A 23808-nucleotide genomic window follows, 5' to 3' on the forward strand; every position below is an offset into this window, starting at 1 on the left:
ATGCATAAATGTATATTTCTATAGGAATACAATAAAATAGTGTGGTTTAAACTAAGTTTCGATAAAGACATGGAAGATAGAAGTGGAAGTGCATATTGTTTCAACGTTTTTGTTGTAAACATCGGATTAAAGTTGTCAACTTAATTGTTATAAACATTGGATTAACGATGGCATTAAGGCAAGCGTGTCGGAAACCTGTGTTTTCCCTGTTCGAATGTTTACACGTTAATTTACATAAACTGTATTCATACGCGTCTTAAATAAACTATGGCGTACCGTTTTAGTCATTGTTTTGTCAGTTTTATTAAAGTAAAAAATACAATTGTTAACTGTTTTCGTTAGTTGTTGTATATAATAAAAGGAATATTACGCTAGTCAATTGTTCCAAGAGTTTGTATCACTCTCGTGGCTTGTGCTATTTCGCATCACACTCGAGGCTCCGCTTCTTGTGTGATACGTCATCACACAAGCCACTCGAGTGATACAAACTCTTGGAACGGTTGACTAGCGTAATATTCCGTATATACTCAGTTATAACTCCATAATATACTATGGGAGAGTTGGCAGTCTCAAGTTTTTTTTAATGAATATATGTTGCTATAAAATACTCTTCAAATCAATTATATTACTTCATTGATTGAATCATTGAAGTTGACCAAGCCTTTCTTCAAATAATATTATCTGACCTCATTTAAAATGCATCCTCCTCTTTATCAGTGTTTATTAGTAGCCTCTTCATAATACAGTGTCTTCAGTTTATTTACTTCAAGTATTTGAAATCAACTGAAGACACAATTATTAATAGGGTACTTTTGACATAAAATAAAGTTTCAACTGAAACAAAAAGGGGTTTTCCATGCCATATATTTTTTTAATTGAAAATGAAAGTTAAAAATTGAATTTATTGAGTCAATTCTTTCACTTACTTCAAAAAATTGCTGTTTTCATTAATAGTCCTTCTGATTTTTTTCTTAAATAAGTGAAATTATATCACCATGTGCAAGAAAAGTGAGTCAAATGTATAAACACAGACAGGCAAAATTATTGCTGAATATAATAAGTACATATTAATGTGACAATATTACAGGTCATACCATAATGAAGGTAAAATAGCAACAAGTTTAACTTTAAAATAATATTTAAAGTGTTATTGTGTATTGCAATTAAAATATATAAGCCTCACTATTGGAAAAAGAGTCTTAATGCATGCAGTGTGTAAAGTGTTGCCCCATATTAACCATATTAACCAGTGCAGTTGGCACAGGCAAATTAGGGCAACATTTTTCCCATCAACGGTATTTTTGCTAAGAAGAGAATTCCTTCAAAGAAAAATAGCCTACAAGCTGAAAGTATTGTTACTGAATGATTAGCCTGTGAGGACTGCACAGGCTAATCTACCATGACACTTTACGCACATGCATTAAAGTGATAATATGGGTATTTTTTACTGTTCAATTGAGCTGAAAAGAATTTACAGGTAAAAAGAGTTTGTTAAAATGTGGTAACTGAACAATTATCTGCAACTCATCTTGCTACCAGTCGTTTAATATATACAAATATATATTATATTCAATATTTTACATGACTGTACAGTCCTTGAAGCCAAGTGGAACTGTCTTTTTATTAGGATCGGAGTTAGTGTTCGTGTGTCTTATGAAGGAATCTGCACTAAAACTGAATTTAGATTCACATTGTACAACGAATCCTTTCTGTCGTCAGTTGTCAAAACAAAAGTACGGTCGATATTCAAATGCATTATTTTTCTCTTTCCTGGATAGTGTTTTAGTATGTTGATGTTGCAGTAACAAATATGTGTATATGAAGTGAAAACACAAAAAATAAACAACGGTTGCAATAGACACCTATAAACATAGCATATACTGTTAGATGCGTATAATACCACTTTATCCCATCAATATGATCATCAGACATGCATTGTCGCAATAAACCACTGTGGAATAAATTTTCCTCTATTTCGGCAGTGCTGAAATATAGCTGTCACGCGCGGCGGAGAATGGTCATATTACTCGGAATCGACTATAAAGTAATCATTTTTAGTAAAATCGAATCAGATTCAACAAAACAAACAATTTGATACCAAGATGTAATATATTTTTAACACATAATGCAACTCAAAAAGCCAAGGCTCGTGGTTCAGATTTTCTAAGCCTCGCAAAATAAACTTTGCTTTATTCGGCACTGACCTAGTATTCTCTATTTTAACCCCAGTTTCCCAGAGCAAGGCTCATATTATTGTTTCAAGATGTTTGATTAGTTTGCACCAGTCCATGTTTGGCAGACATTTTTGATTAGTTTGCACCAGTTCATGTATTGCAGATCTGTTTGATTAGTTTGCACCAGTTCATGTATTGCAGACCTGTTTGATTAGTTTGCACCAGTTCATGTATTGCAGACCTGTTTGATTAGTTTGCACCAGTTCATGTATTGCAGACCTGTTTGATTAGTTTGCACCAGTTCATGTATTGCAGACCTGTTTGATTAGTTTGCACCAGTTCATGTATTGCAGACCTGTTTGATTAGTTTGCACCAGTTCATGTAATATTTGCAGACCTGTTTACCCTACCAATTGCTTCTCAGTAGTATGTAGGGCATCTCTCAATAGTTTTGGGCTGTTGTCAGTAGTTTTAACCTTTTCAATCATTTGGAGCATTAAAACACCATGACTGGGTCACATATCAGTTTAACGGTACATAAAACATTAGATGAATTTACTTGCTAACCATTTAATCTGTTAAGTGATTTTATTTGCTTTTATTTGTTACAGCCTGTGCCATTTGGATTGGAAAAATTAGCACGATTAACCATGAAATCGGAAAAAAATTGCGCGATAAACCATGAAATTGGGAAACATTAAGCATTATAAATATGATTATAAGTAACATAAGTAAAATTGTTTTTAAGTGCATGTTTGACAGCATTTTTATATTATAAAGTGCTGCTTTAATGTCTTCTTACAATGAAGACAATATTTAGTTAATATCCATCCACATGCATATTAAACTTGCAATAATCTATAGATTCTTAAATACACCATTTGCTCATAAGCTCTTTAAGAGTAGCTGTTAATTTAATTCAGTATTTTTTAAAATTAAATATCATAAGGGGAAAACATAAACAAATATTGACAAACACCCTTTAGTGTTCTTGTTGTGTTAATAATGTATTTAATGGAGTTAAAATAATATATTTTATTTGTTTACCTTTCAATATCTTGCACTTGACAACCTCAGTTCAATGCTATTTCATTAAACTGTACAGCGTAACAAACATAATAAAGCAAAATATGCATATGAATCTGAGTATACACAGATCCACTAACATATAAATCAAATCATGTTTGTCTCTTTCCATTTTCGAATGATACTCCTCTTATTATAAATGATTTAACTTTGTCAGTAGACTGAACTCCAATTTTCCAACACTTGTTTCCGTGACGCATGATGATTCACTGCGCATATTTCTGATAAATATTTTTTTTTTTATCTCAAACTTAGTATTTTGCGTTAATTGACACACGCATTACATTATTCCCTAATGACTATATGATATCCGTTGTTTGTTTGAATGGTATTTATTATTTTCGCAGTTAATCGCGATTTCTCGTCTGCTTGCCGCCATCTTGAACGTGTGGAAAAACAGACATGCTCAATCCCGATACATCGACTATCGTCGGTATTATCCGCAATAGAGAGAGATGTGTATACTGGATAGCAACATAAAATCGTATATATTCTGCTAAATTTGTAAACCAATACGAAAGTCAGTTGTTCTTCGGTGACGACTCAACAAGCTCGATCAGCACTCGTTCCCCGGGAGGCTTGAATTTTAATGTTTCTTACTACGCAAGCGCCAAAATGATTATGATTGATAAATTACCTGCAATTAGACCCAAAATAAGCGAAAGTACGATTAAAAACTGAAATTTGACCATTTTGATTGATAGTTTTTCAGTACAAATCCGTAGTGCGTAGTTTAGCTAAATAATGCGTAGTAACTACGGCGAATCCGTAGAGGTAAACAGGTCAGGTATTGATATACTTGCAATTATATAGTATATGACAATAGACTTGTTAACAGATTTTCACAGTTTGGAAAATTGCTATGAAATGTATTTACTAAAGAAAGTCAAATTAGTGTAATAAAATTGTAATACCTGAGTGGTTTGACACAAACATGACTATTAAACCCCTGCAACCGCTTTGTCAGTTTTGTCAGTTGTTTAAGACACGCAAAACTAATCTGTTTTTTTCCTTTCCCGAAAAGTTAGATAATCAAACATATTCAATAAATATAGTCGCTAAAAATTTACAGACACACTGACAATACACCTTAAGCATCAGATGTTCCTTCATTCGCATCGATAACATCACCAATGACTTATAGCTGATTTCATTGTGTTTGATTTTGTTTTACAGAAAGATATGTCAAGATTGTACTTCTTTTACTAGACAGTAAAATTATAAATAAGCATTTTATATACTTAGTATGAATCTTTAATTTTCACTCATATAAATTTATCGTCTTTAACACATAAAAATTCAGCAGAGTAAAAGTTGTTACTTTGTCACACTTCAGCAGAAGAATATTGCTGTAGATAATTAAATTGTCAAATGACACTAAAGAACAAAACAATGATTTTCAAATGTAATCAGATCAACACAGTTGGTACTAATTGACACCACACAGTTTTTCCTGAAATAATACAAAAAAAATCATTAAGCAGAATGTATTTTTTCCTTTCTATGATCACTTCAATAATCACTCAATTATGTATTTATCATTGGGGAAGGAAAGTGTCTTGCAAATCAAAACTTCATAATGCTGACATTTTACAAGTTAGAGCGAGTGCTCCAAAATCCGACCATGTTCCTGATTCCGAACAAATTATTGCATGGCGAATTTTTTCGCAAAATACACAATGCTTCGGTTATTGGTTATTTCTTGTTAAAGAAGGTCTCGAAATAAAAATATGACGATCATCTGCTCAACCTTGTGGATGACATCAACACAACTTCTGACATCAACGCTGCCTGGTTTGAATAGACACTGGTTAATTTTCACCAAAATATTCGTATATATATCCGTCAGTCGCACAATTTACATTTTAAATGAAATGTTTATTTATGTCATTTGGAAAAATAACAAAAATCTGATTGTGATTATGGCTTACAGTGTTCTTTGTGGTCTCACCATTATTGACAGTAAGTTTGGTAAATGAAAAGTTCGGTAAAAAGGTTGAATAGTTGATTATGTCTGGAGGGTTTGGTAAAAAAAAGGGTGTAAATAACTGTAAAGTATTAACATGGGTGTTAATATCCTTGTTATGTTGACGTATTTTAAAATATTAATTTACCGAAACCTCCAGATCTGATTGCTCTATATAACCTTTAACCGAACTAGTTACTTATCGAACTTTAAATACATGTAATCCTTTTTATTACGGAAATCGTTTCTAAGTTGGTATTTTCCAAACTGTGTCATTTAAATCAATTCATCTGGATTTTTTATAAAAAGCTCATGTTCGGAATTAGGAACACGTCTGTTGGGAATTACGATCACATGTTCGGAATTTGGAGCTGTAATGGATGTGCGTATGCTTTGTAAAGTTCTTTTCTGATGGACCATTATGGTTTTATCTTGGACTAAAGTATATCATATGCACATATCTAGTTGATAATTGTCTCCCTTTGATTGTAAGTGATCGTAATTCCGAACATCATTATAATTGGCTTAAGTGTTCGGAAATAGGTACACCCGTTCTACAATTCAACTTAAGTGAACATGAGACTGGTGGACCGACTATTAAAAGCCAAAGTAAATCTGTACAAAAATAAAAAATATTACTTTGCCTATTATCATTTTCCCAATCAGAAAACATATGCTAAAAGATACCAATTGGCCCAGGAGAAATACTTTTTATGAGTGATAAACTTCTAGTTATGACTTAGTATTTCCTAAACCTGACTACTCTTCAGAATTTAATACTTATAAGTCTAGTATCTTGTAATTAGCAGATCATAATACATTTTAAGGACAAATAATTTCAGTATAATTAGATAATTACTGCTAACTAGGACTCGGAATTTCAATTTTGGACAACGCGTTTCCAAATTTGTAAATTCAAAGCTCCCTATTTGGATTTGATGCTATCTTAGTTAAGATATGACAATTTATTCACACTATCTTCTCTTACTAAAACTTAAAATATCCTAATTAGAACTCAGGCTCCTCTAATTAGAACTCATTCTCCCATAATTAGAACTCAGTCTCCCCTAATTAGAACTCATGCTCATCTAATTAGAACTCAGTCTCCCCTAATTAGAACTCATGCTCATCTAATTAAAACACGGTCTCCCCCAATTAGAACTCAGTCTCCCCTAATTAGAACTCTGAGTCTAAAAATGGCTCGGGAAGCCTCGCCATGTTAACCTTCCTTCACTCGTGGGATAATGTAAGTACACAATCACACTACCATAGTATTCTCTATATTCGAAATTTGAAAAGGTAACAGAATTAATGTGTTGAAAACGGCATCACTTTAACAAGAAACACTCTGGAAAGCCATGACTCTCAAAGATAAACTATTTCTTACCTTATGCTTTTCCAAAAATGATCACGGAACATTTCTTACTTCCTGGTTATGGTTCGTTTGATTAAAGCATGGATCTGCTGAACAGAATAAACTGGTCCCCCGTTGAATATAACGGTTGACTATAATATATAGAGGGAGTATGCGATAGATAGGGGAGGTAACCAATCTACTGAACAGAAGTGCGGCTTATGTTATCAATTAATGAATAGTCGGGACACGTTGTGTACACACCGGTGTACCGGTAGCGTGGTCTTATAATATACTGTTAACTAGTACATATAAAGCAGAGACGTTAAAATCTAATTATAGCATGAGTTGGGATGTTTCTTCTAATGTTTTCTTCTCCTTCAACTTCTTCTTCTTCTTCTTCGTCGTCGTCGTCGCCTTATAACTATAATTATTCTTCTTATGATTCTAATTCTTCTTCTTCTTCTTCTTCTTCTTCTTCTTCTTTATAATAAAAATAATAATTATTATTATCATTATTGTTATTATTATTAGTAGTAGTAGTAGTAGCAGCAGCAGTAGTAGTAGTATTGTTATTATTGTTGTTATTTTCATCATCTATCAATTGCACAAAAAGCAGAAACAGATTACATGATTCGTGGCATGTTGCAATCCTTCTTACAAATAGAGCTAAGTAAGCTTAGTAAGCAATGTGGAATCCCCGCGGTTGTTTTCGAAGATTTAAGGGATCCCACCGACAAAAGAACTATATAATTTTTTTATGACGTTTGCAAGTACGCTAACAAAATACTCAGTGTATATTGAGGATTCGAGAACAGAACAGACAAAAATCTACAGTGACGGAGCTAATTTTACAAAGGTTCGTTTAAATATTTCATTAATTTCTTTTATTATGATGATGATTATTATTATACTTAATTATAATAATAATACTATTATTGTTATTGGTATTGTTGTTGTTGTTATTATTATTATTATTATTAGTAGTAGTAGTAGTATTAGTAGTATTTGTATTATTATTATTTTTTATTATTATTACTATTTGTATTATTATTATTATTATTATTATTATTATTAAAATCTTCATCATCCTTATTGTTTGAAGCAGCAGTAGTTATAATATTATAATTTACTTCAATATTTTTATTATGTATATATTAGGAGCAGACGTCGTTTCGTAGTTTTGTGTTGTTGTAGTGGTAGCAGTAGAAGAAGTTACTGTAGCAGTAGTTGTTGTAGTGTGGTTGTAGTAACAGCAGCAGAGGTACTAGCAATAATTGATGTTATTTATGTAGTGTGGTTAAAGTTAAAGGGACTTGTTCACAGATTTTTGCACGTTTTGAAGTTTGTCATAATGATGCTTCAAATTGATAGTCCAAAATCCTCGTAAAGTCACAAAATATAACGATAACAACAGAACTTTCCAAATTATTCAATCGTTTCGCGTTTGTAACGCTGTATACTTTCCAGGTTTTTAAAAAGTCATAAGATGCATAGAATGAATCTTTGAGAGCATGGTAAATGTTCAGTATTACCCGGTACTGTTTCCTTGCCAAAAAAAAACAACATCGAAACTTTGCAAATATTAAACATTTTTTTCAATTTTGTCATTTTATCAAAGCATTATTCGTGTTGAGGCTTGTCTGAAAATAGACGGGACTTAGGAGACTTAAATGTGGAATAGGATCAAAAGCATTTTATGACTTGTTTTTTGTTTTGTTTATTTAGTCCACAAACCAAATATGGAGGCCAAGTTAGTCGCAGTTTGTATTTTTCTGACATGGGTAAAGCTGACAGATGGGCGACCTTGTACCTCCAACCAGAGAGGTACCTCCAACCAGAGAGGTAAATACTTTATAGAGCCTCGTTCTGGGAAAACGGAACATAATGCATGCGCGTAAAGTGTCGTACACAGCACATGTGGGTAGCGTGTGGCTATGATATTAATTAGTGAAAACATCATTTTGAATGATAAATAATTATATTATGACGAAAAATAAACTTTTCTGAAAAAAAAATATTTCACTATCAAATATATATATAACAAGGTATGCAACTCAAAATCACAAAAAACGGGGTGCATCGCATTGGACAGCCATATCTTCATCAATTGTGCAGCGATTTTCACGAAGTAAAGGGCAACTTTCCTTCAAAGTTCATGTACTTCGATACCATAATTCAATAAAACGTATGAAAAAACATTATTACCGTTCTTGTCGTTACATTCTGCATCAAGACTAACTGTCCAGCGCCGTTTGAAACCTTTGTTACATACATTTCAACTAACTGACATTTTAAACATACGAGTGATTTCATTGGTCCAATGCGGAGGTGTGTCTTTTCAACTGGAGATTTCATTCATAAAGAATGCATGATCACTGTCAACTGGGTCATGCGTGTTGTGTATCGTGTTATTTCTTAAAAGTTGACCCAGCATTTGTAAAAATATTGCAAGACATAATACATTTCCAGAAAGGGTATTCATTTCTGCGTTGAATAAGACCGAGATCGTGGAAATCGCTGCACAATTGATGAAGATATGGCTGTTCAAAGCGATGCACCCCGTTTTTTTGTGATTTTGAGTTGCATACCTTGTTATATATATATTTGATAGTGAAATATTTTTTTTCAGAAAAGTTAATTTTTCGTTATAATATGATTATTTATCATTCAAAATGCTGTTTTCACTAATTAATATCATAGCCACATGCTAACCACCTGTGGTACACAGTCCCCATAGGCTAATCACGGACGACGCTTTCCGCTTTTATGATATCTTTCGTTTAAAGTAAGTCTCTTCTTAGCGAAAATACAGTTTAGGGGTTAAGAACAGAACAGAACATGTGTTTTATTATGACTTGCACAATGTAAATCGTCAGTATAACAAAGCAAACAAATCATGATAAAGATTCATGTCACGTGTATCATATTATATATAATTTCAATACATTCGGTGTACAATAAAGTACATACGGTATACCTGGTCTTTATTATAAAACATAAATGGGTTAAATTAACAGTTTATGATATGAGATAAACACGTAAACGATGACCGGGCCGAATGCATTTGCATAAAGCGTCGTCCCTGATTAGCCTGAACAGTTTGCACAGGATAATCAGGGACGACACTTTCCGCTTTCATGGTAGTTTTTCGTGTAAGGAAGTCTCATCTTAGCAAATTTCCTGTTTAAGCGGAGCGTGTCGTTCCTGATAAGGCTGTGCGGACTGCACAGGCTAATCTGATATGACACTTAACAAACATGAATTACGCACGGGTTTCCCAGAGGGAGGGTCATTTATATTTGGACCATGAAACATACTGCGAATTGTACGTCATAATTGATGTGAATACAATCTCTGAGCGTATTACATAGTAACAACCTCTCTAAATGTATATCTTTCAGAGTACGTGTACGTCCGGTATGGCCAATACCAGGAGCTGCAGTGTTGTGAACGCGACCATGCCGAACTATTGGACACCCTCTGGTACAAATATAACGAAGAATCTCAGTCGTGGGAACTTATAGCGCCGGATACATCCGACATTCTATTTTTGGAATGGAATGCCACTCTTGCCATCAAGCACGCGCAGTTTTCCGACACCGGACGATACAAATGCACGCGCCCTTCCGGAAAGTCAATCCAATCAGATGAGTCAGGGACAGTGTTCGATCTAAAAGTCGTCGCCTGTGACCAGCTAGCGCGTGGTCCTTTCCCAATAGCGCCATTGCCCTGCGGTGTGACGTCAGCAAAAGTGGGTGATCACGTGACTATCCCTTGCACAGGATATTTTGGTTGCGATCAAGATGCAATCAGAATGGTGACATGGTTCATGAAAGCCAAGGCTAGCAATTATAGCTCGTGGGCAGAAGTTCCTACAGCAGACGACAGAATCACGCAAACACAGATCGACAAGTAATTATTTTCCCTAATAGCAAAGGGCTTTTTCTCTTTTATGTTGAGAGTCCTATGCTATTTTGAATCTAACAAACCGAGCAGTTAAAACATAAACTGTTTCAAAAAGAAAGCACTTTTCTTTTGCACCTTATTCTTGTAAAGACTGGTACAATTCTGTTTTGACTAAGTCAATAAAATATTGAACAATATATATTAAGTAAAGTCAGGTTAACTTCATTTTTGTACTTGACTGAGCACATTGTCGTTGGTTTTTTGTTTGCATTTAAACGTTTATAGCCCCATGACTTTAAACAAGAAGAATTTATGTATGACCTTAAGGTTATTTAAATATAAACAAATACATTATCGCTTCTAAAATGGTCACTCTTCAATGAAATCAAAATGAATAAGAAGCGGATAATAATGTATTATACAATAAATCTAGTGGATACATGTTACTGCATAAATTGTATGTATTCAATAAATAAAGTAATTGACGTTAATCCAATAAACAAATGGCAGGGTAGATCTAGTACCGTACATAAAGTGTAAATAAGTTATATAATAATATTATGATTTAAAAGACATGTTTATTAATTGTACTGATCTATGATATAAAAGGATGGTCGCACAACGAATATTTCGACGCTGTCGGTCGCATTAATTAAATATTGCGGTTTCATTGAATCACAGGTAATATTGCACAATCTTATGAAATATAAAAGTTTCATTTTCGAAAAAATGAGGGTGCGTCTACCTGGTAAAACCTGTAAATTATTAAATATCATAGTGTACGTTATTAATAGTTTTACCAAGTTAGACATTCCCTTGATTTAACCAGGAAATGACTGGGTTTAATATATAAGTGTTTATCACATGGTTTACATTATGTTTTTTTGTAAACATTCACTGTCAATAATGTTTTCGTACGTACGTGTAAAATAATTAAAGCGTTTTACTTGATAGCATCACTGATCAATCGCATCTCACTATTTTGGTGTCAAAATGATATTCAGCACGAACTGATTTCGCGTACTTAAACGAACTTTGAGATTTAAAAACTCTTTTTTGATAACTTTGGATGATTTTTTCTTCCGTACACAAGCATGTGTTGCTCTTTATTTAATGCAATATTTCCTTAAATTCGTCCAGAACAAAACTTAGTAAGTAGACGGGCGGCTGGATTAGTTGGAAAGAGATCATTGGACCTTATTTAGTAGACTTGCTTAGTTGATAGGAAGTAGAAGGGACGTGTGGCTTAGTTGGTAGTAAGTAGACGTGGCGGTTGGCTTTGTTGGTAATAAATATACGGGGCGGCTGACTTAGTTGGTAGTTAGTAGAAGGGACGGTTGGCTTAGTTGGTAGTAAGGAGACGGGACAGTGTGCTTAGTTGGTAGTGAGTAGACGGGACGGTTAGCTTAGTTGGAAGTAATTAGAAAGGACTGCTGGTACAATTGGTAGTAAGTAGACGGGACGGGACGGGACGGCTGGCTTAATTGGTAGTAAGTAGATGGGACGGCTGACTTAGTTGGTAGTAATTAGACGGGACAGCTGACTAGTTGGTAGTAAGTAGACGGGACTGCTGGCCTTGTTGGTAGGGGATCGCTAATCGGAATCACAGCGAGAAAGATATAGGTTAGCTGTTTAGGATTTGGTGGTATAATGATTGTGAAGGCCATTTTTCCCCTACCTCTGATTCAAGTTAGAAAGTTTTACAGAACTTGAAATTGAAATAGTAAACAAACTTTACTTGACAACGAACGCTTGATTTTTAGTGACTTTAACGCTGTCATAAAAATTATTAAAATGGAATTGATTTAAAATGAATTAAAATGCCCAATATCGTTGTCAATTTGTTGAATTCGATTTGCATTTTGTGATTGATATTGCCTGTGAAAATCAAATTAAGAAAACCAATGACAAAAATGCAAATCCATGAGAGCATCTCTGACGAGATTCCAGACCTCGTTCTGTTTAATTCGGTATGAAATGATGACTGGTGTCAGATGCTTGTTTAACATATCGAAAGATCGCGGGCATATTGACCATCCCTCTAATAGCACTCAGTATAAAGGATCAAATTCACAATGTTCTAAAAAAATAACGAAAAATACGAAGAACCTTAATTTGAACTGACATCTTTTGTAGTCATGATGGCGTCTTGGCGTCAAATATGACCGTCTCCAACGTCGAAGTTCGGGATGCAGAGCTTGAGTTTATGTGCATCCTCTTCTCTGATCAGTATTTTGAGGATCAGACGAAAGTGTTCACATCACTCTACGTCGTGAATGGTAAGTTTATGTGCATTCTCTACTCTACATACTACTTTGAGGGTCAGACAAAAGTGTTGACATCACTACGTCGTTAATGGTAAGTTTACTAGTATCAACTTCTCTACACACTATTTCTAGGGTCAAACAAAAATGTTCACATCACTACGTCGTGATTTTATATGCATCCTCTACTATACAGATCTTCTAGGGTGAAAGCAAATGTTTTCTCAGCACTCTCAATTTGAAATTGTACGTTTGTAATTTTATATACATCCTGTGCTCTGTACAGTACTTTGAGATACAGATAAAACATCTTCACATCGCTCGATGCTACGAAATCTGGATAGTGCCATCTATGATCTCGCCCTTCTTTCATCAAGGGCGACACACGCCACACGAAGCGATACACGATATTTTGCGCGACAGTCGCGGCGACGCACGATATATTTAACACAATATATCGCCCTTGTGTAGGTAGCCTATATCGCCTATAAAAGGGCGACGGTCCCGTTCATAAAGGGCGACGGTCGCGTTCTTAAAGTGCGACGGTCGTGTTCAAAGGGCGAAATATCGCATATAAAAGTGCGACTGTCGCATTCTAATTTTTTGAAAACGCGACAGTCGACAGGCGATATTATTACAGCGATATTTGAGCAGTACAAATATCGCGTGTCGCCGCGACTGTCGCGCAAAATATCGAGTATCGCTTCGTGCGTCGTGTGTCGCGGTCTGAAATTAGACCGCGATACACGAGATTCGAATAATATGGGCGATATTTGAATAATAAAATATCATGCGTCGCCGCGACTGTCGCGCAAAATATCGTGCGTCGCTTCGTGTTTCGAGCGTCGCCCTTTAAACGCGAGACACGACACACGAAGCGATATATGATATTTTGCGCGATAGTCGCGGCGACGCACACTATTTTGCGCGACAGTCGCGGCGACGCACGATATTTTGCGCGACAGCCTTGGCGACGCACGATATATTAAACACGATATATCGCCTATTGTTCTGCATACACAAGGGCGATATTTCGTGGTACATTCTCGCACGTCGTTTCGTGTATCGCGTGAAATATCGTGCGTCGCCGCGACTGTCGCGGAAAATATCGTGTATTGCTTTGTTTGTCGCGTGTGACCCTCGTGTGACCCTTGATGAAAGAATGGCGAGATTATAGATGGCACTATCCGGATTCCGTTTTATGCTGTGAATAATAAGTTTATGTGCATACTTTAACACAGTGCCCCAATGGTCAGAAGAGATCTACATAACGCAATTACGTTCTACTGGTGATTTTTATACGCCCGTATAAAATACGGGACGTATTATGTGAAACCCCTTGGCGGGCGGGCGGGCGGCGGGCGGGCGGCGGGCGGAAGGCATCACTTTGTCCGGACTCTAATTCAAATTGTATTCATCCGATCTTCACCAAACTTGGTCAGCAGTTGCATCTAGTTGATATCTAGGCCAAGTTCGAATATGGGTCATGCCGGGTCAAAAACTAGGTCATAGGGTCAATAAGTGCATTTTCAAAGGGGCCACTTTGTCCGGACTCTATTTCAAATTGTATTCATCCGATCTTCACCAAACTTGGTCAGCAGTTGCATCTAGTTGATATATAGGCCAAGTTCGAATATGGGTCATGCCGGGTCAAAAACTAGGTCATAGGGTCAATTAGTGCATTTTCAACGGCGCCACTTTGTCCGGACTCTAATTCAAATTGTATTCATCCGATCTTCACCAAACTTGGTCAATAGTTGCATCTAGTTGATATCTAGGTCAAGTCCGAATATGGGTCATGCTGGGTCAAAAACTAGGTCAAAGGGTCAATTAGTGCATTTTACTTTGTCCGGACTCTAATTCAAATTGTATAAATCTTATCTTCACCAAACTTGGTCAGTAGTTGCATCTAGTTGATATCTAGGCCAAGTTCGAATATGGGTCATGCCAGGTAAAAAACTAGGTCATAGGGTCAATTAGTCCATTTTCAACAGCGCCACTTTGTCCGGACTCTTATTCAAATTGTATTCATCCGATCTTTACCAAACTTGGTCAGTAGTTGCATCTAGTTGATATCTAGGTCAAGTTCGAATATGGGTCATGTCGGGTCAAGAACTAGGTCATAGGGTCAATTAGTGCATTTTCAACGGCGCCACTTTGTCCGGACTCTAATTCAAATTGTATTCATCCGAAACTTTTAAACAACTTTTTATCCTGCGTCAAAGTGGTATGGGGGTATAAGTCACATTCAGTGACAAAGCTCTAGTTCAAGTTGAATTCACCAAACTTGGTCAGAGGTAGTATATAGATTATATATCAGTCAGGTCTGATTGGAGACATGCAACCGATTAACACATGCAATATTTTTATGCAATATTTTTATCGAGTTTTATTTTGCGATATTTTCATCGGGTTTATTTTTTTCGCGATTTTTGAATTTTTTTTTTGCTTATTTCCAAAACAAATACATCAATCATCAGTGTATCATCTCCAATGGCACACGAATCGGGCGTATATTGCTCCGTCATGCGGCGCTCTTGTTTTTTTATTACGTACGCATAGCCCAGTGCAAAATGTTGTTATGTCGTCGGATTATCAAAACGTTGTTTACGGTAATCGTATGCAGTGGTCGGCTGAAAACATACACTCACGAACAAGTATGCGAATAAGTATGTTTTTGATATGTTTTGTCCCCAATAGTTGGTTCGTACTTGTTATTGATTTCTGTATGAACACGCTTTATAATTTAAATAATATATTATCACGTAATGAGGAAAATTGCTTCTGTTTTCAATGATAGCGCCAATTAATTATGGCGAACGTAATTGCATTCTACGCATTTTACTGAAGTGAACTGATGTCACCAAACTTATAGAGAATAACAGGTTACTGTCATATCGTTGTTTAATTTCAGAGAAGGAGACAGGAGCGGACGCATCGATGTTTCTTCCGGTGATAATCATTCCTGCAGCAGCAGTGTCCGTTGTCTTAGTGACGTTACTAGCAATGTGTTTATGTCACCTAAAAGCGAGGCGGAACTTAAAATCTGCGTCAGACGGAAACGTTAGTGACGTCAAGCGGTTCATTCACAGACAGATCGTTACCACCGACGCAGTTAAGCTGAGTCTTGTTTGATCTGAGTCCTTGTGTTGTATCAAAGATTTCGTAGGAAATTTTAAGTAACGACGTTATTTTGCAGTTTAGAACATAGTCGCTTTAATGTGATCTGTATGTACCTGATAAACAAGGGCTTGTGGAAATTACACAAAAAACTGTATAAAATGTCATCATTAGAATTGCAATAGATATTGGTACTTTGGACGCGTACTGTTTCGAAAATAAAGATATCGCGCTGTGTATTTTCCATACGATGGTGAATATTATTTCTGGCACTTTATTTCATGGATATAAGGATAAGAGTACTGCAATATTCAATATGCAGACGTTATAACACAGCGCTGTACCGGTAACTTTTACATAACGTATTTGACATGCTGTCCATGCCAACCTTTCTCTTGATCTGTGCGCATTTATTTAGCCGAATGTTGTTAACTTATTTGTCATTTGTTATATGAACATCGCTCTAGGAAAACCGGGACTGGCTCGTTTGCTTAAAGTGTCGTCCCAGATTATCCTGTACAATCATCACATACTAATCAGGGACGAGACTCTGCGCTGTAATGGTAGTTTTTGTTTGAATGAAGTTTTCCTTAATGCAAATCCAGTTTATTTGGAAAGTGTCGTCCCTGATTAGCCTATGAAGACTGCACAGGCTAATCTGGGACGACATTTAACGTACATGCATTAAGCCCTGTTTACACAGAACGTTGCTTATATCATGATGTATTGATATACATGTATACATTTTTCATGGTGTGTTTAATTGTTTCTACAATTGATTGTTCAAATTGTTAATTTATGTTAATATACAGTTCAATTATGTTGATGTATATACATTTATATGTTAATATATATGTACTATTCAATATTGTTCGTCCATGTTATGTAAAACATTTCTTTGAAAATACGTTTACATTTTCATGCATTTTATGGTGATTATTTTACACAACAAAAGATAACACACATCATTAATAGAATAAAGTATTTGCTAAATTGTTTTATGCATTAGCTACAGTGTTTTAGACGTCCTGTCATATATTTTGATGCGATTCATCCTCTTTCTTGACATCAGCCGTGCATTAACAGCTGGACGAATCAAATAGGCGCGTGATTTATATTAATAATAACATCTTTGAACTGTTTCTCTTCGGAGTGCGGACCACAAACAGCAGGATTTAAACAAAATATTTATTGTAAATTTGTATTTTCAGGTAATAACATTATGTATACAGTATAGTAAAAACAATTTACAAATTAAATATGTTATATGAATGCAATGTATAATTGAGCGGATTTTTCAAATCACAATCACATCATTTCAAAATGGAATTTCTACATAAATAACACTATATAATAGTTTTACTAAGGCAAGCAATGAACACGTCAATAAGGAAGCCTCATTCTGGGAACACTGGACCTGAATTCATGTGCGTAAAGTCTCGTCTCAGATTAGACTGTGCCTTAACTGGATTTTCGCTAAGAGACTTCTTTAAACGAAAATTACCGTAACAGCGGAAAGTATCATCCCTGATTATCAAGTGCGGACTGCACATGCTAATCTGGGACGACACTTCACGCATATGCATTTAGCCCAGTTTTCCCAGAATGAGGCGCAATGTAAACTAAACACTACTATTCATTCGGTTTTTATTTTATGAAAACACGTCTGAGCTCCCCATAATTGGGAGTTATATCTTCATTAAACGCCAACGACTTTACGTGATGTAAGTGCAAAAGCGAATTCTCAGTCACGTTAAAAACTGTCTGGTTCACACCTAAGGCACGTTTAAAATCCAAGAGTAACACTTTATCATTCGAGATCGAGCATAGCATCTTTCCCACCGGAAATGTGCAATGCGACAACTTCCGGTGAAGAACGAGGTTCGTACCACGTGATTCGAGATCGTTCGAAACTAATTGTATAAGTCCCGCAACCGTGAGATCACATGGGAAAGATTTCAATTGAATTAGCTGTAACTTCCGGGTGAATTCTTCGGCCCGGTGTTCTATGGAGACGGCAAGCAACTTGACGCTCGTTGACTACCAGGCTATTCAGCGTGGCGTGTGTAAAACGCGGCTCTACGGCGGGACCCGTAACCTCCTTATACCACAGGAGGGAAACCCGTATTTCTTTTGTAACTTCATTTGCCCAACAACTACACCATCTTTACTGTAAACCATGTAACTCGAACAATTTTTAACGAATCAACTGCACGCCGGTTGTTTTCAGAAATTTATCAGAAAAAACAAACATCAGTACCATTGATCCAGCAGTATTTCGATACCAGCTCTCAGAAGTTGACACTCTTCCAATATCGTGTTTGGTCGGACACAAATGTGTCCACATAGAGATTTTCCATGTCGAGCACTTTAAAGAGCTAAAACTCAATAAACAAGTCATTAAACGGTAGATTAACAGCACCTGTATGCACATAAACATTTTTCAATCGGTTACAATACCCATATTTTTATCGCGTCTTTCGATCCGCGAGTACAAAATCTAAACAGAAAAAAATCTATTTTTACTCTGAGAAACCCTTTAATGACGTCAGAGATTTTGTAAACACAAAATACGATTGGTCGGTTTTCATCAATTTCTCACTCACCTTTTTACGGAGATCCTCGGGAAATGCGCCCTAACCAATAAAAAGAACGCATGCGAACACATTGCTTTATTGAATGACGTCAGAGGATTCCCGTACTTCCTTTTAAAAATTAAAACTCTTGGTTGTTTATTTACAAATGATTATCGGAGTGAATAACACTTTTGATGGTGTGTGAACGACTATAAAATGTATTGTTATCTATTCATTAATGTTTATTGAACGGGAAATAACCGTATTAATGACGAACAGTATTGTAATCGTTGTGTTTCTGCTGTTTGAAACGATCGGAAAATGAAGCTTTATTGGACATATTTGTGTCCGACCAATTGTTTTTCTTTGAGTGTCAACTTCTGAGAGCTTGTATCGAAATACTGCTGGATCAATGGTACTGGTGTTAATTTTTTCTGATTAATTATTTTATTAGCTTTCGAAAACAACCGGTGTGTAGTTGATTCGTTAAAAATTGTTCGAGTTACCTGGTTTACAGTAAAGATAGTGTAGTTTTTTCGGCAAATGAAGTTGCACTCCTTGTTTCTATTGTAGCATATATACAAAAAAATACGGGATTCCCTCCTGTGCCTTGTACTCCACCTGTAAAACACGTACGTGATTTATTAACCGGACGAATGCAGCGAAATAAAAACGAATAAAACGCTACTGAATGTATAGTCGCTCTGGGAAAACATGGGCATGTGCCCCCGTTTTCCCAGAGCGAGACGCATATTGTATTTACAAACAGATTTGCGCCGTTGGTTATTAACATGAAATGTGCATTACACTGTTGGTGTCTTTATAAATATAAGGGAGTTTAACCATGGGTCGTTATAAAGGGAATTACATGCCAACTTAATGAGACCTAACATTAAAACACTTAAAATAACAAACTGTTTAGATGTTATCATACAATATTAAATTGTAAATAACTTTTTAAATGTCATAACATCGCAGTTCAAATCAAACTTCACCAAAGATGATACTCTTCAACTTAATCCCTCAATGTTCGTATGCTTACCATCGCACTTGAACTGTAGTTGTTTCTCCGAGGCACGATGAAATGATACAAAGAACGAGTATCAGCTACATGTATTCTAGTAATGTTTTATTTACCCAAGTGACCTTCATATGGAATAGATAATTTTCAGTAACTTCCCTATGCGAGGTCCTGTTCATGCATACAATGATTTGGAAAAACGAAATCTTTCTCTTTTTGAAATAGAACTGTCGTGAACTACGAAAAAAGTTTACAACTTAAAAACAGTCACAATAGCTTGATCTTAAAATATAACTGTTCTTCCTTGGTTAACGGAAATGCTCATGAATATTTTATCGTGACGTTTTAAAACGGTTGTGCACGTGTCAATATGACAACATTGATGCTAAACATGATGTCTTAAAACTTCGAAAACCTCATCGATCGAAAGGGTATAACTCGTCTGTATTGTACATGTATTATACTTTTCTACTTTTTCATGACATTGCGTTTCTTTCACTAGTCAATAAATTTAATAATCATACCGGGAAATCTGCTTTAATCTACACATTGAATATATTTGCTGTAAAACCAATCCTCTTATTTTATGTTCACCCGTGTGTCTACTGCTTCGATAACGGGTATATAGATGTTCAGATAGGTACGGTAAGTAATCTGTTGCTGACACTTTTATTGATATGTGTTGTGTCAGTAAACCCAAATAAATGTGTCATGTGTTGTATCATTCATTTAGTAAAAAATAATAGGAATATTCTGATTTACGAAGGAATCATATTATTTAAACAAACTGAACCTTTCTCTTTTTGTAAATGAAATATGCAGTGGTGAAATATTGACCAGTGCGACATATTTATAAAGAATTGCAAACGTGAAAACAAGGAAGAAAATATAAAATTTAAAAGCGCTGTTACTAAATCCATTTTTTTCTAAAAAAAAATGTGGGTAAAGTTAGGCATCCCCCGGGAAGCTTATGATTTTCAAGTTGAGCTGTGTCGAAGTGTAAGTGTGTTGTGAAATCGCGTTATATGCTTTGTTTTTATTGGCAATTACAATTGGTGCGTTTTAAACTGTGTTGCACTGTTAGTGCGTCAATTTTCGCAAGTAAAGATTAAGATTGGTTGCTTTTATATTGATTTACATAAGGTTCAATTAATCCTATATTTTCCAACTAATAAAAACAATTTATGTAAAATTAACCATATCATTTAGAAATGTTCATTTCCTTGACAGTAGTATTTTCAAAATTCCATTGGTGATGCATTCAATTAACGTCGTTCTGGGAACGATGGGCTTAATGAGAATAAGGCAACTCAATTTCTAATAACTTACATTTTTTTTTAAAACACATGAACACGTAATATAACATAACACGGTTTTGAAGGAAAGATGATTCTATAAGTATCACGATCAGTAACATCAAATAAAATCACAGTAGAGAACATACACTTTTGTAGCTTAATATGATTATCGCTGTTACTAAATGATTTAGTAAAATTTCCATTGATTAAGGCGAAACAGTTATAGAGACAAGATTAATACATCAATAATAATGGGTATTATTTCTGCTATGGATTTACCCTAACCATGCATACAATGAAAGTAAGGAAATGTTCACAAACAGTTTTATTGTTCATCAATAATAAAATGTTTGTAGATGGTCTATGCTTGAATGGCCATTTGTAATGCATATGACAAATTAAAATATTCACACATTATTTTGATTCATAGCAAATCATGTGTATGAGCCTCGCTCAGGAAAAATCGGGCTAAATGAATGTGCATTTTGTAATCAAAGATTAGCCTGTGAAGTCCGCACAGGCTTGTCAATATACAGAAGTGACGACACTTACCGCCTAAACTAGGTTTTTCGCAAAGAAAAGATTTCCTTCAAACGAAAAGTACCATAATAGCGGGGAGTTTCTTCCGTGATAAGCCTGTGCGGACTTAACGGGCTAATCTGGGACGACTTTTAATGTACATGTTTTAAGCCCTGATTTCCCAGAGAGACGTTCATACTCTATTTAGAAGAGGAAACTTAATACATGGCTGTTGTGAATTTAAGACAAAATATCAAAATGGGAATACTAAGGGCACATAAAGGACAAAATGTGGTTTTATGTAGTATTACAGGTACATAAATTCCAATCACTATTAAATACTTACAACACAAGACAAGACAAGACAATTTATTTTGTAAATAAAGGCCACCGGCCCAAAATACAATATACAGACATGTCATATTTTTCATGCATGAGTTGTGAATAGTTTTATGTTTAAACTTTTCGCATTAACATATATATAAATAATACAATTTTCTTCAATGTCAGATCATTATTTGTTTTCATCAGATTAATAAAATCTATTTCTTCTCTGTTTCCTGTATACCAAGAAAAAAGGTGAATGTTCTAAATTTAGAACAATAAAAAAACAACATGAAATTCGTTTTCAATGACACGAGGGTTTTCTACATTTTGACAATGTATACAATATCGAAGACCATGCTCTATGTCGTCCAGTTTCAATAAGAAACTTGTGGTTGGAACATCTGAACTTTGCAAATGCTTTTCTATAGAAGAATGGTATTTTAAGCGAAAGATATTTTTCTGGTTCAAGCAATGATTTATACATTCTATATGTTTCACATCTAGACTGTCGAATTATCTCCCTGACCATTTTTGCGTGTTACAACAAATAAGGCGATCTTTAAACAGTTGTAAAAAGACATCAACATTGCCAACATCCTGATAAACCCAGACATAACAAAATCCATAATTAAATAACATATTTTTAACAGAAGTAGCCCAATTTGTCCTTCCGATTTCATCCTGGCTTTTTAACATATTATAACAATTTTTTGGATATCTATGCAATGGCATGTGAATAAGTTTACACCAGTATTTAACACACTTGAAATGATATTCTACACATAATTCTAATCTACCAACATCCCCTTGGGCCATGCAATTGTTTGTTGACCTATTCAAACCAATAAAATCTTTGCAAAATTGAGCCTGTGCTTGTTCTATATTTTCAGAAAGGGTATGACCCCAAATTTCAGCCCCGTATAAAAGGATCGGCTTAACCATTGAATCAAAAAATTTAAAATACTCTTGAATGTCAAATTTTCCAAAATAGCCTTGGTAACTTTTTATGGCATTAATAGATTTTTTAGCCTGCATTGCCAACTTAGCTTTAGCCTTGGACCAACTTAATTTAGGAGTAAATAGTAGACCCATGTACTTGTACACTGACGTAACATTTACATGCTTTCCATTATAGAACCAATTTTCATATGACCGCAATGGGCCATCATTTCTAAATACAATTATTTCGTTTTTCTTTTCATTTACAGTCATGCCACTTATTCGACAAAAATCAGAAATACTATTTAATTGACGCTGTAGTTCAATAGCCGTTTCAGAGCAACTCGCAACATCATCGGCAAATAACATGCATTGTATATTTGGTATATCTTCCGTAATGAAAATTCCTTGATGACCCTGGTAACGCAGGTAAAGGGATAACTCATTTATGAATAAATTAAAAATGATCGTGCTAGTTACGTCCCCTTGCCATGTGCCAATGTTACACTTAAAATCAGTGGTAACATTGTTATTTATGACTCGCACGCGACTCCGTAAATTAGAGTACATAGAGACAAGGACATTATAAAGTTTTCCTTTTAAACCTATTTTTTGCATAATGTCAAATAGTTTATGGTGCAATATACCATCATAAGCCCTTTGAAAATCAACGTATAATACATAAAACCTTCCTCCTGGTTTAGTAATATATTTTTGTACCATGCTGTAATACGAATATGTTATCAATTGTAGAATAATCTTTCCGAAAACCTGATTGCGACTCATCTAGTTTGCCAAATTCTTCGGCCCAAGTACACAATCGTGAATTTACAATATTTCCAAATATTTTAAACATTACATTTATTAAAGAAATACCTCTATAATTTGTCGGTTCCAGTTTAGAACCGCATTTGCGTAAGGGAACAATAATGCTTTCGCTCCACATGTCAGGAAATACACCTGTATTAAGAATCTGATTAAAAAGAGAGCAAAATACTGGACATATAACATTAGCCGTGTTTTTATAAAACTCTGCCCCTATACCATCAAACCCTTATATATAAATATATACAAATGTATATAAATAGATTACATGGTATAACATATGCTAGTATATTACAATGGATTTACACTATAAAATGTGCGATCACAGTAGAGCTTATTACACAACAAATACTAATTCTACAACATTATTTTACTGTCTCATACAAATATGAATTTATAGAAATAACATTAAATACGTAATATGCATATA

At 35.0% G+C, this 23808-nt stretch overlaps 2 protein-coding genes across 4 annotated transcripts in view; one reads left to right on the forward strand and one right to left on the reverse strand.

Annotated features, from left to right (window-relative positions):
• LOC127860820 (uncharacterized) overlaps window positions 1-6761 on the reverse strand; it is a 65205-nt gene extending 58444 nt beyond the window's left edge. For both annotated transcript variants that reach the window (XM_052399114.1, XM_052399145.1), the window contains exon 1: window positions 6614-6761. The gene's annotated coding sequence lies outside the window, so the exon portion shown is untranslated. The remainder of the gene's footprint in view (window positions 1-6613) is intronic.
• Window positions 6762-7314: 553 nt separating this feature from the next.
• On the forward strand, window positions 7315-16869 carry LOC127860860 (uncharacterized). 2 transcript variants are annotated; one of them, XM_052399163.1, is made up of 5 exons: window positions 7315-7439; window positions 8309-8425; window positions 9985-10495; window positions 12626-12768; window positions 15668-16869. In XM_052399163.1, the coding sequence occupies exons 2-5, from the start codon at window positions 8323-8325 to the stop codon at window positions 15886-15888; spliced, it is 978 nt and encodes a 325-aa protein (XP_052255123.1). In that variant the 5' UTR covers window positions 7315-7439; window positions 8309-8322; the 3' UTR covers window positions 15889-16869. The 2 variants fall into 2 exon arrangements, with proteins under 2 accessions (XP_052255123.1, XP_052255131.1); XM_052399171.1 differs by having other exon boundaries at window positions 8309-8407.
• The last annotated feature ends 6939 nt before the right edge of the window (window positions 16870-23808 follow it).

This window comes from Dreissena polymorpha, chromosome 1 (assembly GCF_020536995.1).
Source record: "Dreissena polymorpha isolate Duluth1 chromosome 1, UMN_Dpol_1.0, whole genome shotgun sequence".
Classification (NCBI taxonomy): domain Eukaryota; kingdom Metazoa; phylum Mollusca; class Bivalvia; order Myida; family Dreissenidae; genus Dreissena; species Dreissena polymorpha.

Excerpts from the sequence above, each read along its gene's own strand:
- LOC127860860 (XM_052399163.1), top strand. The coding sequence starts at position 8,323 with ATGGAGGCCAAGTTAGTCGCAGTTTGTATTTTTCTGACATGGGTAAAG. Across the intron at positions 8,426-9,984 it reads AGGTACCTCCAACCAGAGAG|AGTACGTGTACGTCCGGTAT; the intron begins GTAAATACTTTA and ends TATATCTTTCAG. Across the intron at positions 10,496-12,625 it reads ACGCAAACACAGATCGACAA|TCATGATGGCGTCTTGGCGT; the intron begins GTAATTATTTTC and ends CATCTTTTGTAG.